This window comes from Pseudorca crassidens, chromosome 12 (assembly GCF_039906515.1).
Source record: "Pseudorca crassidens isolate mPseCra1 chromosome 12, mPseCra1.hap1, whole genome shotgun sequence".
Taxonomy (NCBI): Eukaryota; Metazoa; Chordata; class Mammalia; order Artiodactyla; family Delphinidae; genus Pseudorca; species Pseudorca crassidens.
Window position 1 is genome coordinate 23,133,330 of NC_090307.1, and position 14,880 is coordinate 23,148,209.

The 14,880-nt window shown below is 37.8% G+C and overlaps 1 protein-coding gene across 6 annotated transcripts in view; it reads right to left on the minus strand.

Moving 5' to 3' along the window:
• SMAD4 (SMAD family member 4) overlaps positions 1-14,880 on the minus strand; it is a 60,413-nt gene that overhangs the window by 38,630 nt on the left and 6,903 nt on the right. For all 6 annotated transcript variants that reach the window (XR_010933022.1, XM_067699059.1, XM_067699057.1 and 3 more), the window contains exons 2-4: positions 3,128-3,504; positions 2,085-2,259; positions 1,628-1,657 (exon numbers count right to left, since the gene is read on the minus strand). Coding sequence is in view for 5 of the 6 variants with exons in the window: in XM_067699059.1 (XP_067555160.1) it covers positions 1,628-1,657; positions 2,085-2,259; positions 3,128-3,376 (454 nt within the window). In the remaining variant the exon portion in view is untranslated. The remainder of the gene's footprint in view (positions 1-1,627; positions 1,658-2,084; positions 2,260-3,127; positions 3,505-14,880) is intronic.

Sequence of the window (14,880 nt, forward strand, 5' to 3'; positions counted from 1 at the left end):
AAAATCAACACACAAGTCAATGTGGTCATGGAAAGTTTCACGAGAGAGATGAGACAGGCTGGAAATGATTACCACCAAGATCCCAACTCAAAAGTGAAGGAATTTGCTTAACTTTTAACTACCTGGCCTTATATTATTTCTTTGTCCAAATCTAAAAGGCCCTGTGAGAAACACCTGTTGTTTTCTAAGGAAAGAAGTCACTGAAGCCAGCCTTTACATAGCCACCACTAGGGGGATCCATAAGGCTGAATATAGGGCTAGAGCAACTAAAAGGGACTATCAACCCACACAAGCCCATCAATAACAGGTACTCCTAACAGCAGTATTTTCGGACAGGAAGCAGTGTAATGAGTCTTCAGAATCAGATCTCCTCACAACCACGCCCCTAGGAAGATTCTGATATAGTTATCACTACAGCTGCCCAACCCCTAACACCCACTGAGCTAAAAGCTTTCATTCTCCAAAAACACAGATGAAGAATGGTGAAAATCTGAAGGGTGTTTACTTTCAAAAAGAGGTGATATGATATCAACGTCTGTGTGGTGAAGAGACTGGGTTTTACCCAATCAATCTTAAAGCTACCCTTCTCAGACCACCACAACAGCTTCCCTTATCAGCCCACTGTTCTCAGAAACCAACTAACCCTTAACAAGTATGAAAAGGCACTAGAGTCTTCCTTTATTATTACTGACATGGAAGAGAAGTGGAGAATAAAAACAAGTAGACTTCCATGCTCTTCCTAAATTTTAATGTCAGATATTTCTGGCCCATCTCTTAAGATTCTGCAACAAAAGAGGTGCTGAGCCACTAATTTGCCTTCAAAACAATGGCACACCTTACTAAGATGACAGTGGCTCTTTTATCAGAATTTCTCTGCAAATTAATTAGTTCTTACAGAAATTTCAGTTCATTAACATGTTCCAAGAAACAGAGCTAAAGTTTTAAGAGACCTCTGTTCTCAAATATTACACACAAAAAACACCTCCCATATGTTACATTTCCCCACCTCAAAACACTCTTTCCTTTTAAAAATAGAATTAGAACATCTGTGATTGGCAGATACTTTAAAGTAGCCTTGTTTTAGTTACTCAAAATGTAACAAGACAAAAAAATTAATATAGTACACAGTTTTAAGTCCATAAAATTACCATTCATAAAAATAAGTTAGGCTGAAATGAAGAAAAATGACAATTTTGGTGTTTTTAAACTATATTACACATGATTCTAAATTATCAGAGGTTATTTATATCCATTTAAATTAAAATAAATACTTTGAGGATTTTCAAAACAATAAAAAAATAAACTGGCTCTGTGAGATTTTCTTCCAAAATAGCCAGTTTTTACCAATTCAAAATCTATTCTTCTTTTGTATGTTTTATGTTCCCCTATCATATTTTTTAGACTACTTTCGGTCATAAACAGCAGTTCAAAGCCAAAGAGCCAACAGCCTATTTAAATCCAGTTTTAAATGCTGATGAATGCCCCCCCCCCAAATCTACATTTCCAAAGCAGTAAGTTTTTTTTTTGTCAATGTTACCAGCGCCCACACAAACTAGTTCTGGGTCAATAAAGAATAAAGAGGATGGGGTAAAAGAAAAGAGAAAGTTACAAGAAACGAATTACCTACCATTACTCTGCAGTGTTAATCCTGAGAGATCTTAAATTTTTAAAGGGGAAAAGAAAATAAAACATTAATCATTAGCATGAAAATAGTTTCCATTATATTTAAAATAACATAACGTAAATTTAAGCCAGGGATTCAAAAATTCCATGAACAATTTCAATTCAAGAATAGTAGTATAAATGCTATCTAACAATGCATAAATGCTTTCCATCTTATTTTTCAAAAACAATGTTCTAAGTGGACAAAATATCAACTATGCATACTTAGTTTTAGCAGTCAAAATACAAGTTTGTTCTGAATTCAAATTTAAATATTTGTATTTCATTAAAAATGTCTGATTCTTTAACCTTAGTTGAAGTCCTGGGCTATCTCCAAATCTGTAATTTAACCGAGAAAAATTAAAACACTATTGAGATCCTTTCCCTTTGTGCTTCTAAGCATAAAAGCAAAGTCTACTTACCAATTCCAGGTGATACAACTCGTTCATAGTGATATGGATTCACACAGACACTATCACATTTTAAGTCAAATGCATACTGACAATATTTAACATGTTTTAATTCGTTTTTGTGAAGATCAGGCCACCTCCAGAGACGGGCATAGATCACATGAGGAAATCCTTTCCGACCAGCCACCTAAGAAAAATAAATGAACATTTATTGAGCATCAGTTATACAGCACATGTTATACAAGGTACTTTATATGTTCTCATTTAATCCTTACAGTCCTACAGAGTCAGTATTATAATCCCCATTTCTTAAATGAGAAAAACTAAAGCTCAAAATAACTTACTTGGCTGTGGTCACAAAGCAATAAACTTAGGTATGATTTCAAGGCTTATGCTCAGGTTTTAAAAATGCAAAAAAAAGTACGAGTTTGAAGAAGAAACCGTGCCTAAAATCTAGAAATAAAAATTTAAAATCTAACAATATAAGCTTTCTGTATGTTTCTTTAAAACTATTAAATACAGGAGGTGTATTATGTAGTTCTGTATGAAAAATCTGATCAGTGAAAATAAAAGGTAAAGAAAATTTGTAAATGTAAGTTTTTAACCCCGCAAGTGTTAAAAGTATGCTTGAATTCTTTTGGATTGTTTTTCATATGAAAAGTACCAAACATACAATATCAGATTTCTAAATTATAAAAGAACTGAGTATAACTCAGTTTTTTAAATGTGCATATAATACCAAAAAAAAAAAAAGGATGAATACCAAGTTACTAAAGATGTGGCTTTTCTTCTGATTTTTATTTTTATTTTCCAAATTTTCTACACAGAACATTTTTTTTAGTCAAAACATTTAAAAACTTTTAAGCTATATCTCTGTTGTATGAAAGATACATTCTTCCATATATTCCCATAATATGTACTGGTACAGGATGTACTATGATATCTAAAGAGACAGAGCAAGCATTAGATTTCCCATAGTAACTTAAGAGGAAAAAAGAATTTGTAAAAATCTGCCACTACCGAAGATACAGAAAAGCCTCTAGAACAAGACTAACCTGAAGCCTTCCATCCAATGTTCTCTGTATGGTAACACATTTGCTAGGGTGAGCTCCATTTGTAGTTATAGCTGTTATTAAAGAATCCAATTCATCTTTTTTCTCCTTCAGTTTCTTTACCAAACTTTCAATTGCTCTTTTTGCAAATGTTTCACTCTCTCCACCTTGTCTATGGCACATCAAACTATGTACAATGCTCAGACAGGCATCATTACTTGTTGGTGTATTCGTAATAGACATATTGTCCATTTGTTAGTTATTTCTTTTAAATCAAATATGTTTCCAATTTCCGGAGCAATTTTGATCTTTTGGAGGCAGTGAAAAACAACGGCTAACGTTGCAATGAAAATTATTAGACATGTGGTATTCAGGATAACCTAAAAAAAAAAAAAGAGAGCGAGAGAGAGACAGATATTAGAACACATTTCACAAACTAGATTCAATTTCTTGGGAAAAGATGGAATTGCTCCAGTTAAGTCAAAGACTGAATGGACGTAATTAAAATGTGGTGCTTAGCATTTTAAATGACTTAATTAAAATGTTGCTGTTTTTGACATTCCCAAAATGTTAAAGTTAGGCCTTCTCATTATTATAGAAGTATGTTCAATCAAGTCTTGTCGACTGTACTACACCCTAAAGTAAAATCTTAACACAACTTCTTAAAAAGATTACTTATGAAGACCAGCACTTTAAAATATTCTTGATCAACAACTAGCTAAACCTAAAAGTCTATCACTACACATGAAAAATTCACCATCACCTGGTACCAAATACTGTTTATCAGTTAACAACACACAACTTTGTTATAAGAGACCACTGACAACAATAAAAAGATGAATAATTTTTAAATGGGCAAAGGATTCTAATACTCATTTCCCCAAAGAAGAATGGCCAATATGCACATGAAAGGTACTCAGTATCATTAGTCATTACTGAATTGCAAATCGAAACTACAAAGAGATACCACTTCACATCCACTAGGTTGGATAAATCAAAAGAATAGACAAAAAAAGTACTGGCGAGGGACTTCCCTAGTGGTCCAGTGGTTAAGAATCCGTCTTGCAATGCAGGGGACACCAGTTCAATCCCTGGTCGGGGAACTAAGATCCCACATGCTGCAGGGCAACTAAGCGTGCACGCCACAACTAGAGAGCTCAAGTGCCACAACTATAGAGACCACACGCTCTGGAGCCCGCGTCACAGCTAGAGAGAAGCCTGCACGCCACAACGAAAAGCCCATTCACTGCAACGAAAGATCCCGCGTGCCGCAACTAAGACCCAACACAGCCAATAAATAAATATTTCTTTTAAAAAAAAGTATTGGCCAGAAAGTGGAGAAAATGGAACCCTCATATGTTGCTGGTGGGACTGCAAAATGGTACAGCCATCTTGGAAAGTAGTCTGACAATTCCTCGAAATGTTAAACACGGAGTTACCATATAACCCAGCAATCCCACCCTTAGTAATTCCATCCAAAATTACCAGAAACCTATGTTCACAGCAGTATCTTATAATAGCCATAAATATAATCCAAATGCCCCTCAACTGACGGATGTATAAATGAGTATGTCTATACAATGCAATATTATCCAGTCATAAAAATGAATGAAGTACTGATATTTGCTTCAACATGGATGAATCTGGAAAACATGTTAGGTGAAAGAAGCCAGTCACAAAAGGCCACATGTTGTATAATCCCATTTATATAAAATATTCAAAACAGGCAAATGACCAAAACAAAAAGTAGATTAGTGGTTGCCAAAGGCTGGTGGGGGGGAGGAGGAGTGACTGCTAATGGGTATGGAGTTTCTTTTGGGAGTGATGAAAATGTTCTAAAATGGATGGTTGTACAACTCTGTCACTATAGTGAAAACCATCAAATCATACACTCTAAAAGAGTGAATTTTATAGTATGTGAATTATATATCAATAAAGTTATTATTTTTAAAAAAGAGAGACCACTAAATTCCTCAAAAGATTTTACCCATAAAAGCAATAGGGTAAATTATTTTCAAAAAAATTAAAATATAGAAAATGAATATTAATTAAAAATCCATTCAACATTCATAACACAAACTAACTTATCTAACCTCAAAATCTCACATGGAATAAGAAAAGGCCATCAGCCTAAGAATAAGTGAGATAAAGCAGGAGTGGAGGCTGTACTTATGCCAGGTTGTTTTTCATTTGTTTGTTGATGGTGTTGCATTCCATGCTTATTTTGCTTTTATTTTCTTCGGCTATTTACTTGAATTTTAAAAGCCTACCCTCCACGACCAAATTAATAAAACTAACTCATCAGTCCCTACCAAAACCTGTTCCTCTTCTGACGACCTTTACTTGTACAGCTTAAACTCCACTCAATTACCCAGCGTTGGAAAGCTTGGTAAATCATCTTTGACCTACCTCTTTCTTTGACTACCCCCTACATTCTCTCACAAAGTTACATGATTCTTTATCTTAGTCATTTCTATCAATTTCTATTCTACCAGACACTGCTGTAGTTTTGGGCTTCCTTTAAATTTATGTCACTTGCTATTTAACACGTGTTCCCCTCTATTGTTACCTGTTTTACATAAACGCCTGCCCTAGGCAGAGAAAAAGCAGTTTTTCTTATACCTTTGAATACTTAACCACTTGCCCACATGCTGAGGGTACACTTTCCAGATAACCAAAGATTACCTGCCTGGTAGGTTTTGGAGTTAGAGATCTGGATTAGAATCCTAGCTCTCACACTAAGTAGTGGGACAAATTAAGTTACTTAAATTCTCTCTGAACATGGATTAAAAGGAGAGCGTACAAAGTGAAAAATCTATATTAATGTTTAGTAAAAAGCAGCTACTCTCTGAATACTAAAATGTTTAATTGTTTTAAAAAGAGATTTTCCTAAAACACATTATGTATTTTTCTGCATTTTCTCCTATTAAAATTCGTCAAAGAAAATTTGACAAAAAAATCAATGCAGGGAGCCTGGGTTCGATCCCTGGTCAGGGGAACTAGATCCCACATGCCACAACTAAAAAAGATCCCGGATGCCACAACTAAGACCCGGCACAGCCAAATAAATAAATAAAGTGAATAGCTGCTACTCACTTCCGGCAGAAGTGGCATTTGAGCTGCCACATCTTCAATGCCTATTTATATGTCAAAAATAAGTATTGGCAACACACCTGTAGGGAAAGGGAAGGAAGGAAGGAGAAAGAGCAACCACTGTGTATGCCAAACCAAACACACCTTCAACTCACATCTGGCCCAAGAGAATCACCAGTTTGAAATCTCAGAATGGCAACCTCAAAATTATAATTTCTAGACTTCAAAAGCTTTCAGGGACAGGGACTGTACTCGTCTTAGTCATCATTATATGCCCAATTCCTAGGACATATAACCGTTTCTTATTGTTAAATGAATGCATTTCTGCATGTGCTTTCAGATTCATGCTCAGGCTATTTCTTTTGCCTAAAATATCCAGTCCTATTTTATCTACTTGGTGAAGTCCTAGCCATTCTTCAAAGTGCAGCTTAAATGTCTCAATTTCTCCAAGAGTTTCCCCTAACACAGTCTCCTCTCCCCACAATCCTGAAGGAGAATTACTTCCCTGGTGTGTTTACTATGTACCCTAGTATATTACCTGATGCCTCCATCAAATTAAAAACACACCCCAATTACAACACATTATATTATAGTTGTTTGATTATGTATTTGTTTCACACCCTGTTGCCGTAAGTTTAGAAGAAAACAGCAACACCTTCCCATCTTAAAAAATCCTAGTACAGTACACAGTTCCTTTCATATACCAGGCAAATGATTGCAAGTTGACTACAGCTTTTTTATTTGGTGTCATTTCCTTGCAACAAATTTTGAAGAATGCAAATGCTTATGTCGTTGAAATCATTTTCTGATATTATATTCCAAAAGATTTGTTCCAATTTATAATGTAATTAAAGTGTTTGTAACTATTTCATCACAATCTCCCTGTTCGATGTTATCATCTCTAAAATTTAAGCTATTTTTGGCCCTAACAGTTTCTCAGAAACTGTTTTAATTGCACATTTCTTTGAACACTAGTGGAAATATTCCTATGACCACAAGTGCCTGAAACATAATTTAAAAGTTCCTTGCAATAAAAAAAAAAAAGTTCCTTGTATAAAAAATAATACCCGCAGGGGTATATAGGTGTTGTTCTACATTAAATAGCTCTAGATTATAATTTTGTAAAGAGTGGTATGGAATGATAGTAGACAAGGGCACTGGACTGGTATAAACAAAATTATATATTCTAATCAAAGCTCTAGCAGCATGATTAGGCAAGTTAACCTCTCTTTCAATTCTCTTATCTATAAAATGGAAACAATATCTGCCTTGCCAAGTTTATAGACTGGCTATGGTGATCAAATGCAACAGGATATAAAAGCAATCTGGGGACCATAAATTGGCCAATTCAGCAAACACTGTATCCGCTAGGAGCAAAGCACTACAGATAAAAAAAACAAGTAGCACATAATCAGAAAGTGGTTCTCAACTCTATCCAGCAGCCCTCCCCAACCTTTTTGGCACCAGGGACCGGTTTCGTGGAAAACAATTTTTCCATGCACGGGGGAGGGGAGGGAAAGGTTCAGGCTGTAATGCGAGCGATGGAGAGGCGATGGAGAGCGGCAGATGAAGCTACCCACCCTCACCTGCCACTTACCTCCTGCTGTGCGGCCCAGGGGGTTGGGGACCCCTGCTTTTGAGAATACCCCCCCCTTTTTTTTTTTTTTTTTGCGGTGCGCGGGCCTCTCACTGTTGTGGCCCCTCCCGTTGCAGAGCACAGGCTCCGGACGCGCAGGCTCAGCGGCCATGGCTCACGGGCCCAGCCGCTCCGTGGCATGCGGGATCTTCCCAGACCGGGGCACGAACCCGCGTCCCCTGAATCGGCAGGTGGACTCTCAACCACTGCGCCACCAGGGAAGCCCCACCCCATTTTTATAACAAATAATTTATATCACCCCATTAGCTCTCCGGAAACAAAGTTCTAACCTATTTACGCTTTTTAAAAATTTTAACAATGCCCTAATTATAATATAAAGGGGGAAAAGATTAGTATATAATGAAGTGTGTATTTCAATAAAAATGCTCAGGCATATCAACAAAATCAGAAAGTATAATAAAGAGGTTGGATGCCTGAACTGATACAGTAAATCACCATAAACATGACAACTACAAATTCAGACCTTCCAAGACAGGTGTGTTGTTTTGGCACAATGGCATTGCAGTTGGTGAGGTGGATTTTCCAAAATAGTTAACTGTCAATAAAGTTCCAAACAAAAAAACTTCAATTAAACTGAATTAATGGGATTGACATGTACACACTACTATACATATATAAAATAGATAACTAATAAGAACCTACTGTATAGCACAGAAAACTCTATTCAGTACTCTGTAATGACCTATATGGGAAAAGAATCTAAAAAAGAGTGGATATATGTATAACTGATTCACTTTGCTGTACAGTAGAAACTAATACAACATTGTAAATCACCTATACTCCAATAAAAATTAATTTAAAAAACAAACAGGGCTTCCCTGGTGGTGCAGTGGTTGAGAGTCCGCCTGCCGATGCAGGGGACACGGGTTCGTGCCCCGGTCCGGGAAGATCCCACATGCCGCGGAGCGGCTGGGCCCGTGAGCCATGGCCACTGGGCCTGCGTGTCTGCGTCCTGCGTCCGGAGCCTGTGCTCTGCAACGGGAGGGGCCACAACAGTGAGAGGCCCGCGTACCACAAAAAAAAAAAATAATAAAAAAATAATAATTTTAAAAAAATTAAAAAAAAAAGAGATGAATTAAGAGAAGCTTAATTTCCAAAAACTGAATATATATTAACATGGAGTTAGGTTCTAGGCTAATTATACGTTTTCCTCCTACATGAATATTCTGGGCATTTAAAAGTGTTGTGGTATGCAAAAAATTCTTCACAGTCTCTCACGTGCAGGATGGCATCCCTAGCCGCCCCCCCCACCCCGCACCAAAGCCCCTCCCAGTAACTTCCACAACATCTCTTAAAGAGGCAGTACTTACTCCACTGAGAACCACTGATCCAGACGATCCAACATATCATTACACTAAGTAACAGATGCCTAAAAGAGGTAGGAATTAAAGTGATCTGGAAATAGGAATGCATGGAAAATCCACAGGTAAGCTAAGTCTTAGCATGATGTAACAGTCAGGCTAAGCTAGTCTATGTCACAGTGACAACCAACTCCCAAATATCAGTAGCCTAAAACAAAGGTTTGTTTTCTGCATAAACTATATGTCAATCACAGATACATGCCCATAACAGCACTGTCCATCACTGCTCATTGTCATCTCTCATGGATTAGGCTAACAAAGTCTCCATTTCTACATATGTCCTTAAATGGCAGGGGAAAAGATAGGTAACTCATGCACTGGCTTTTAAACGTTGACTATCACTTCTGTTCACAATGGATGGACCAAGTCACACGGCCATGCCAGTGGTTCTCAACCAGGGCAACTCTGTCCCTCCAGGGACATTTGGCAATGTCTAGAGACTATGCTGACTGCCACAACTGGAAGGGGGAGGTGGAAGGCAGAGCAGTACGCTGGTATCTAGTGGGTGGAGGCCAAGGCCGCTGCTAAACATCCTACAACATACAGGACAGCCCCTCCAACAAAGGATGATCTGGCCCCAAATGTCACTAGTGCCCAAGCTGAGAACCCAGGACCATGCCTAATTTCAAGGTGGGGGAGGGACACAGAGAAGTAAATATTAACCATATGCCAGAAGAGAGCCATCAGAATATGGACGGGAGAGTACTTACAACTACCACATGTGAATAAGAATTTGCCAGGCTGAAGGAAAATCATAGGAAAAAGCAGAGGGACAAGAGTGCAGATGTTTTGTCTAGAGCAGGTTTCTGGTAGAGAGGGGGAGGAATAACAGCATTAGATCTGTATTAGAAAGAAAACTATAGTGAGAGCATGGAGAAGAGCTTTGCAAAGAGGAACAGAAGACCAGTCAAGAAACAGTGATCAGAAGAGTGACAGGGCCTAGATTAGGGGCATGGGCAATGGAAACAAAAGGGGAACCAGTAAGACGTTTCTAGGTAGAACAGACTAGATTTTTTAGTCAACTAAGTATAAGGAGTAAAAAGAAGAGAGTCAAAAGATGGCCTATTTCCTAGATAGGTTAACAGAATGATAAAGAAAGAAGAAAAGATTTAAAAGAGATTAAGTAACAAATTCAGCTTTAAATATGCTGAGTTTGAAGAGCTCATCACAGAAGTTAAGGTTACTTGAAAGTCTCCAACACACAGGTATTAGATAAAATCGCTATAATAGAACAAGCCATCCCACAGCGATGGGGTAACGGGAGGCAGGAAGTCAGCAAAAGGAACAGAGGTTTGTTCTTATATCTACCTATTTTGTGTTTTGTCTCTAGCCTTGCTGTTAAACATAAGCTGTCACCTGAAGTTGACCATAGGTCTAAAAGCAACTCCATGGACTACAAAGCCAAAATAATTAAAATACTCTCTAAAATTAAAAAGGCTGAGTACTGACCTGAGAGGCTCTCACGGAAATTCATAAACTTTAATGAATGTTGACATTTTTTTATTTCTTGGATGTATGTTTACTTTTGGATTATTGACTACACTATGTGAAAAAAACAGGTATATTTTCTAGAAGTTATAGATACTTTGGTCAAGGATCAAATATGGGAATATTTGGGCCTCCCTGGTGGCGCAGTGGTTGAGAGTCTGCCTGCCGATGCAGGGGCCACGGGTTCGTGCCCCGGTCAGGGAGGATCCCACATGCCGCGGAGCAGCTAGGCCCGTAAGCCATGGCCGCTGAGCCTGCGTGTCTGGAGCCTGTGCTCCGCAACCGGAGAGGCCACAGCAGTGAGAGGCCCGTGTACCGCAAAAAAAAAAAAAAGAAAAAGGGAATATTTGAGAGTGCTTAACAAGGAAGGAAAAAAAAAAAAGCCTGGCCTGGTGAAGAGTATCACTAGAAAGAAATTCCAAGCATAGGCTTACAAGCTGGGGAAGGGGGCAGGGGTCGGTGCACAGGATTAGTTCAACTGCGTGCAGTACAAGTTACAGCCTAGATTGAGCTTTGTCAAAATAAGTGCAATTGGAGGAGAACTTCCAAGAGCATAAAGAATTACATGTGCAGGTATTAATGATTATAAAGATCTGAGATGGGAATAACACAATCAAAGAAACAAAAAGAACTTTTTTTGTGTGGTAACTTTTAAGATGAACTACAGGGACAAATTTAGAGATGTGCTTCTTGTTTACCCATTGGGATTAGATTTAAATGTCATACTGGTACAGCAATTTCACCTTAAATAATCTTATTTAAAAATTAACATTTTTTCTGAATGAATAAATTAAAGGTTGTTAAAAGAAGAATCAACAAAGTCCTCTAGTTGACATCTGTTTTTTGTCTGCCAGCATATAATTCCCCTTCTATAACAGTACTCTGATTTCCCAATCTGGACAGGTGGGACAATCCCAATCCTGACTAACCAGAACTACCTCTTAGGTACATTAGCTGTTTCAAAGATGGGAGAGTCAGGCTAATAACACAGCTCCAGGACTTTTGTTGGAACTACAGAGGGTGGGGGGCGGGGAGCTCTTTGCTGGGCTTGAACTTGAAGCTGAGAGTAGTTAGTCTGGCACCTATCTGAGACATAAACTAACAGAAAGCAAAGCAAAGCCAAGAGATAGAATCCTGATGATACTGGCTTCTTGTGACCCTGGATCCAGCACTCTGAGGCCAGCTCTGATTCCAGACGAAGCCAGTGAATTCCCTTTTTACTTAACTTGATAGAATCCTGATGATACTGGCTTCTTGTGACGCTGGATCCAGCACTCTGAGGCCAGCTCTGATTCCAGACGAAGCCAATGAATTCCCTTTTTACTTAACTTGACTGCTACATATTTCCCAGTACATAACTGAACAAAAATTGAGCTAATCAAGGGCCTACGGTATAGCACAAGGAACTACACTCAACATTATGTAATAACCTATAAGGGGAAAATAATCTGAAAAAGAATATATATATTATCTATATATCTCATCCATATATTCATATCTGAATCACTGTGTTGCACACCTAAAACTAACATGACATTGTAAATCAACCATATACTTCAATTTTTAAAAAACTGAGTTAATATTCTCAGAAACAGCAGCAATATAATACAAACCACATATATAAACAATGGAACCAACCCATAATCTTCTCAATAATACAGATAATGAGTTACTTTAAAATAGCAGTTGCTGGAGGGGTGGGATAGCGAGGGTGGGAGGGAGGGAGACACAAGAGGGAAAAGATATGGGAACATATGTATAACTGATTCACTTTGTTATAAAGCAGAAAGTAACACACCATTGTAAAGCAATTATACTCCAATAAAGATGCAAAAAAATAAATAAAAAATAAAGATGATACAAACAGATGGAGAGATATACCATATTCTTGGAATGGAAGAATCAACGTAGTGAAAATGACTGTACTACTCAAAGCAATCTATAGATTCAATGCAATCCCTATCAAACTACCACTGGCATTTTTCACAGAACTAGAAGAAACAAATTCACAATTTGTATGGAAACACAAGAGACCCCAAATAGCCAAAGCAATGTTGAAAAAGAAAAATGGAGCTGGAGGAGTCAGGCTCCCTGGCTTCAGACTATACTACAAAGCTACAGTAATCAAGACAGTATGGTACTGGCACAAAAAACAGAAATATAGATCAATGGAACAGGATAGGAAGCCCCAAGATAAACCCACACACATATGGTCACCTTGTCTTTGATAAAGGAGGAAAGAATATACAGTGGAGAAAAGACAGCCTCTTCAATAAGTGATGCTGGAAAAACTGGACAGCTACATGTAAAAAAATGAAATTAGAACACTCCTTTACACCATACACAAAAATAAACTCAAAATGGATTAAAGACCTAATTGTAAGGCCAGACACTATAAAACTCTTAGAGGAAAACATAGGCAGAACACTCTATGACTTAAATCACAGCAAGATCCTTTCTGACCCACCTCCTAGAGAAATGGAAATAAAAACAAAAATAAACAAATGGGAACTGATGAAACCTAAAAGCTTTTTCACAACAAAGGAAACCATAAACAAGAGGAAAAGACAACCCTCAGAATGGGAGAAAATATTTGCAAATGAAGCAACTGACAAAGGATTAATCTGCAAAATTTACATGCAGCTCATGTAGCTCAATATCAAAGAAACAAACAACCCAATCCAAAAATGGGCAGAAGACCTAAATAGACATTTCTCCAAAGAAGATATACAGATTGCCAACGAACACATGAAAGGATGCTCAACATCACTAATCATTAGAGAAATGCAAATCAAAACTACAACGTGGTATCACCTCACACCAGTCAGAATGGCCGTCAACAAAAAATCTACAAACAATAAATGCTGGAGAGGGAGTGGAGAAATGGGAACCCTCTTGCACTGTTGCTGGGAATGTAAACTGATACAGCCACTATGGAAAACAGTATGGAGGTTCCTTAAAAACTAACAGTAGAACTACCATATGACCCAGCAATCTCACTACTGGGTATATACCCTGAGAAAATCATAATTCAAAAAGTGTCATGTACCACAGTGTTCACTGCAGCTCTATTTACAATAGCCAGGACATGGAAGCAACCTAAGGGTCCATCAACAGATGAATGGATAAATAAGATATGGCACATATATACAATGGAATATTACTCAGCCATAAAAAGAAACGAAATTGAGTTATTCATAGTGAGGTGGAGGGACCTAGAGTCTGTCATACAGAGTGAAGTAGGTCAGAAAGAGAAAAACCAATACCATATGCTAACACATATATATGGAATCTAAAAAACCAAAAAAAAAATAGTCATGAAGAATCTAAGGGCAGGATGGGAATAAAGATGCAGACCTACTAGAGAATGGACTTGAGGATATGGGGAGGGGGAAGGGTAAGCTGTGACAAAGTGAGAGAGTGGCATGGACATATACACTACCAAGTGTAAAACAGATAGCTAGTGGGAAGCAGCCGCATAGCACAGGGAGATCAGCTCGGTGTTTTGTGACCCCCTAGACGGGTTGGATAGGGAGGGTGGGTGGGAGAGACGCAAGAGGGAAGAGATATGGGGATATATGTATATGTATAACTGATTCGCTTTGTTATAAAGCAGAAACTAACACACCATTGTAAAGCAATTATACTCCAATAAAGATATTAAAAATAACAATAATAAATAAATAATAAATAAAATAAAATAGCAGTTGCCAAACTCTCTGGTCTCCAGTCCACTTACCTACATTCTTAATGATTGAGAATTCCAAATAGCCTTTGTTTATATGAGTTACATCTATTAATATTTATCATATCACAAATTAAAACAAATATTTACTCTATTAAATTAATTTTAAATAATAAACCCATTACATATTAATAAATTTTATGAAAAATAACTATTTTCTAAAACAAATTAAAAAGTCAGTATTCAGGGGCTTCCCTGGTGGCACAGTGGTTAAGAATCCGCCTGCCAATGCGGGGGACAGGGTTCAAGCCCTGGTCCGGGAAGATCCCACATGCCATGGAGCAACTAAGCCTGTGCACCACAACTACTGAGCCTGCGCTCTAGAGCCCGTGAGTCACAACTACTGAGCCCACGTGAGCCACAACTACTGAGCTCACGTGCCACAACTACTGAAGCCCGCGCACCTAGAGCC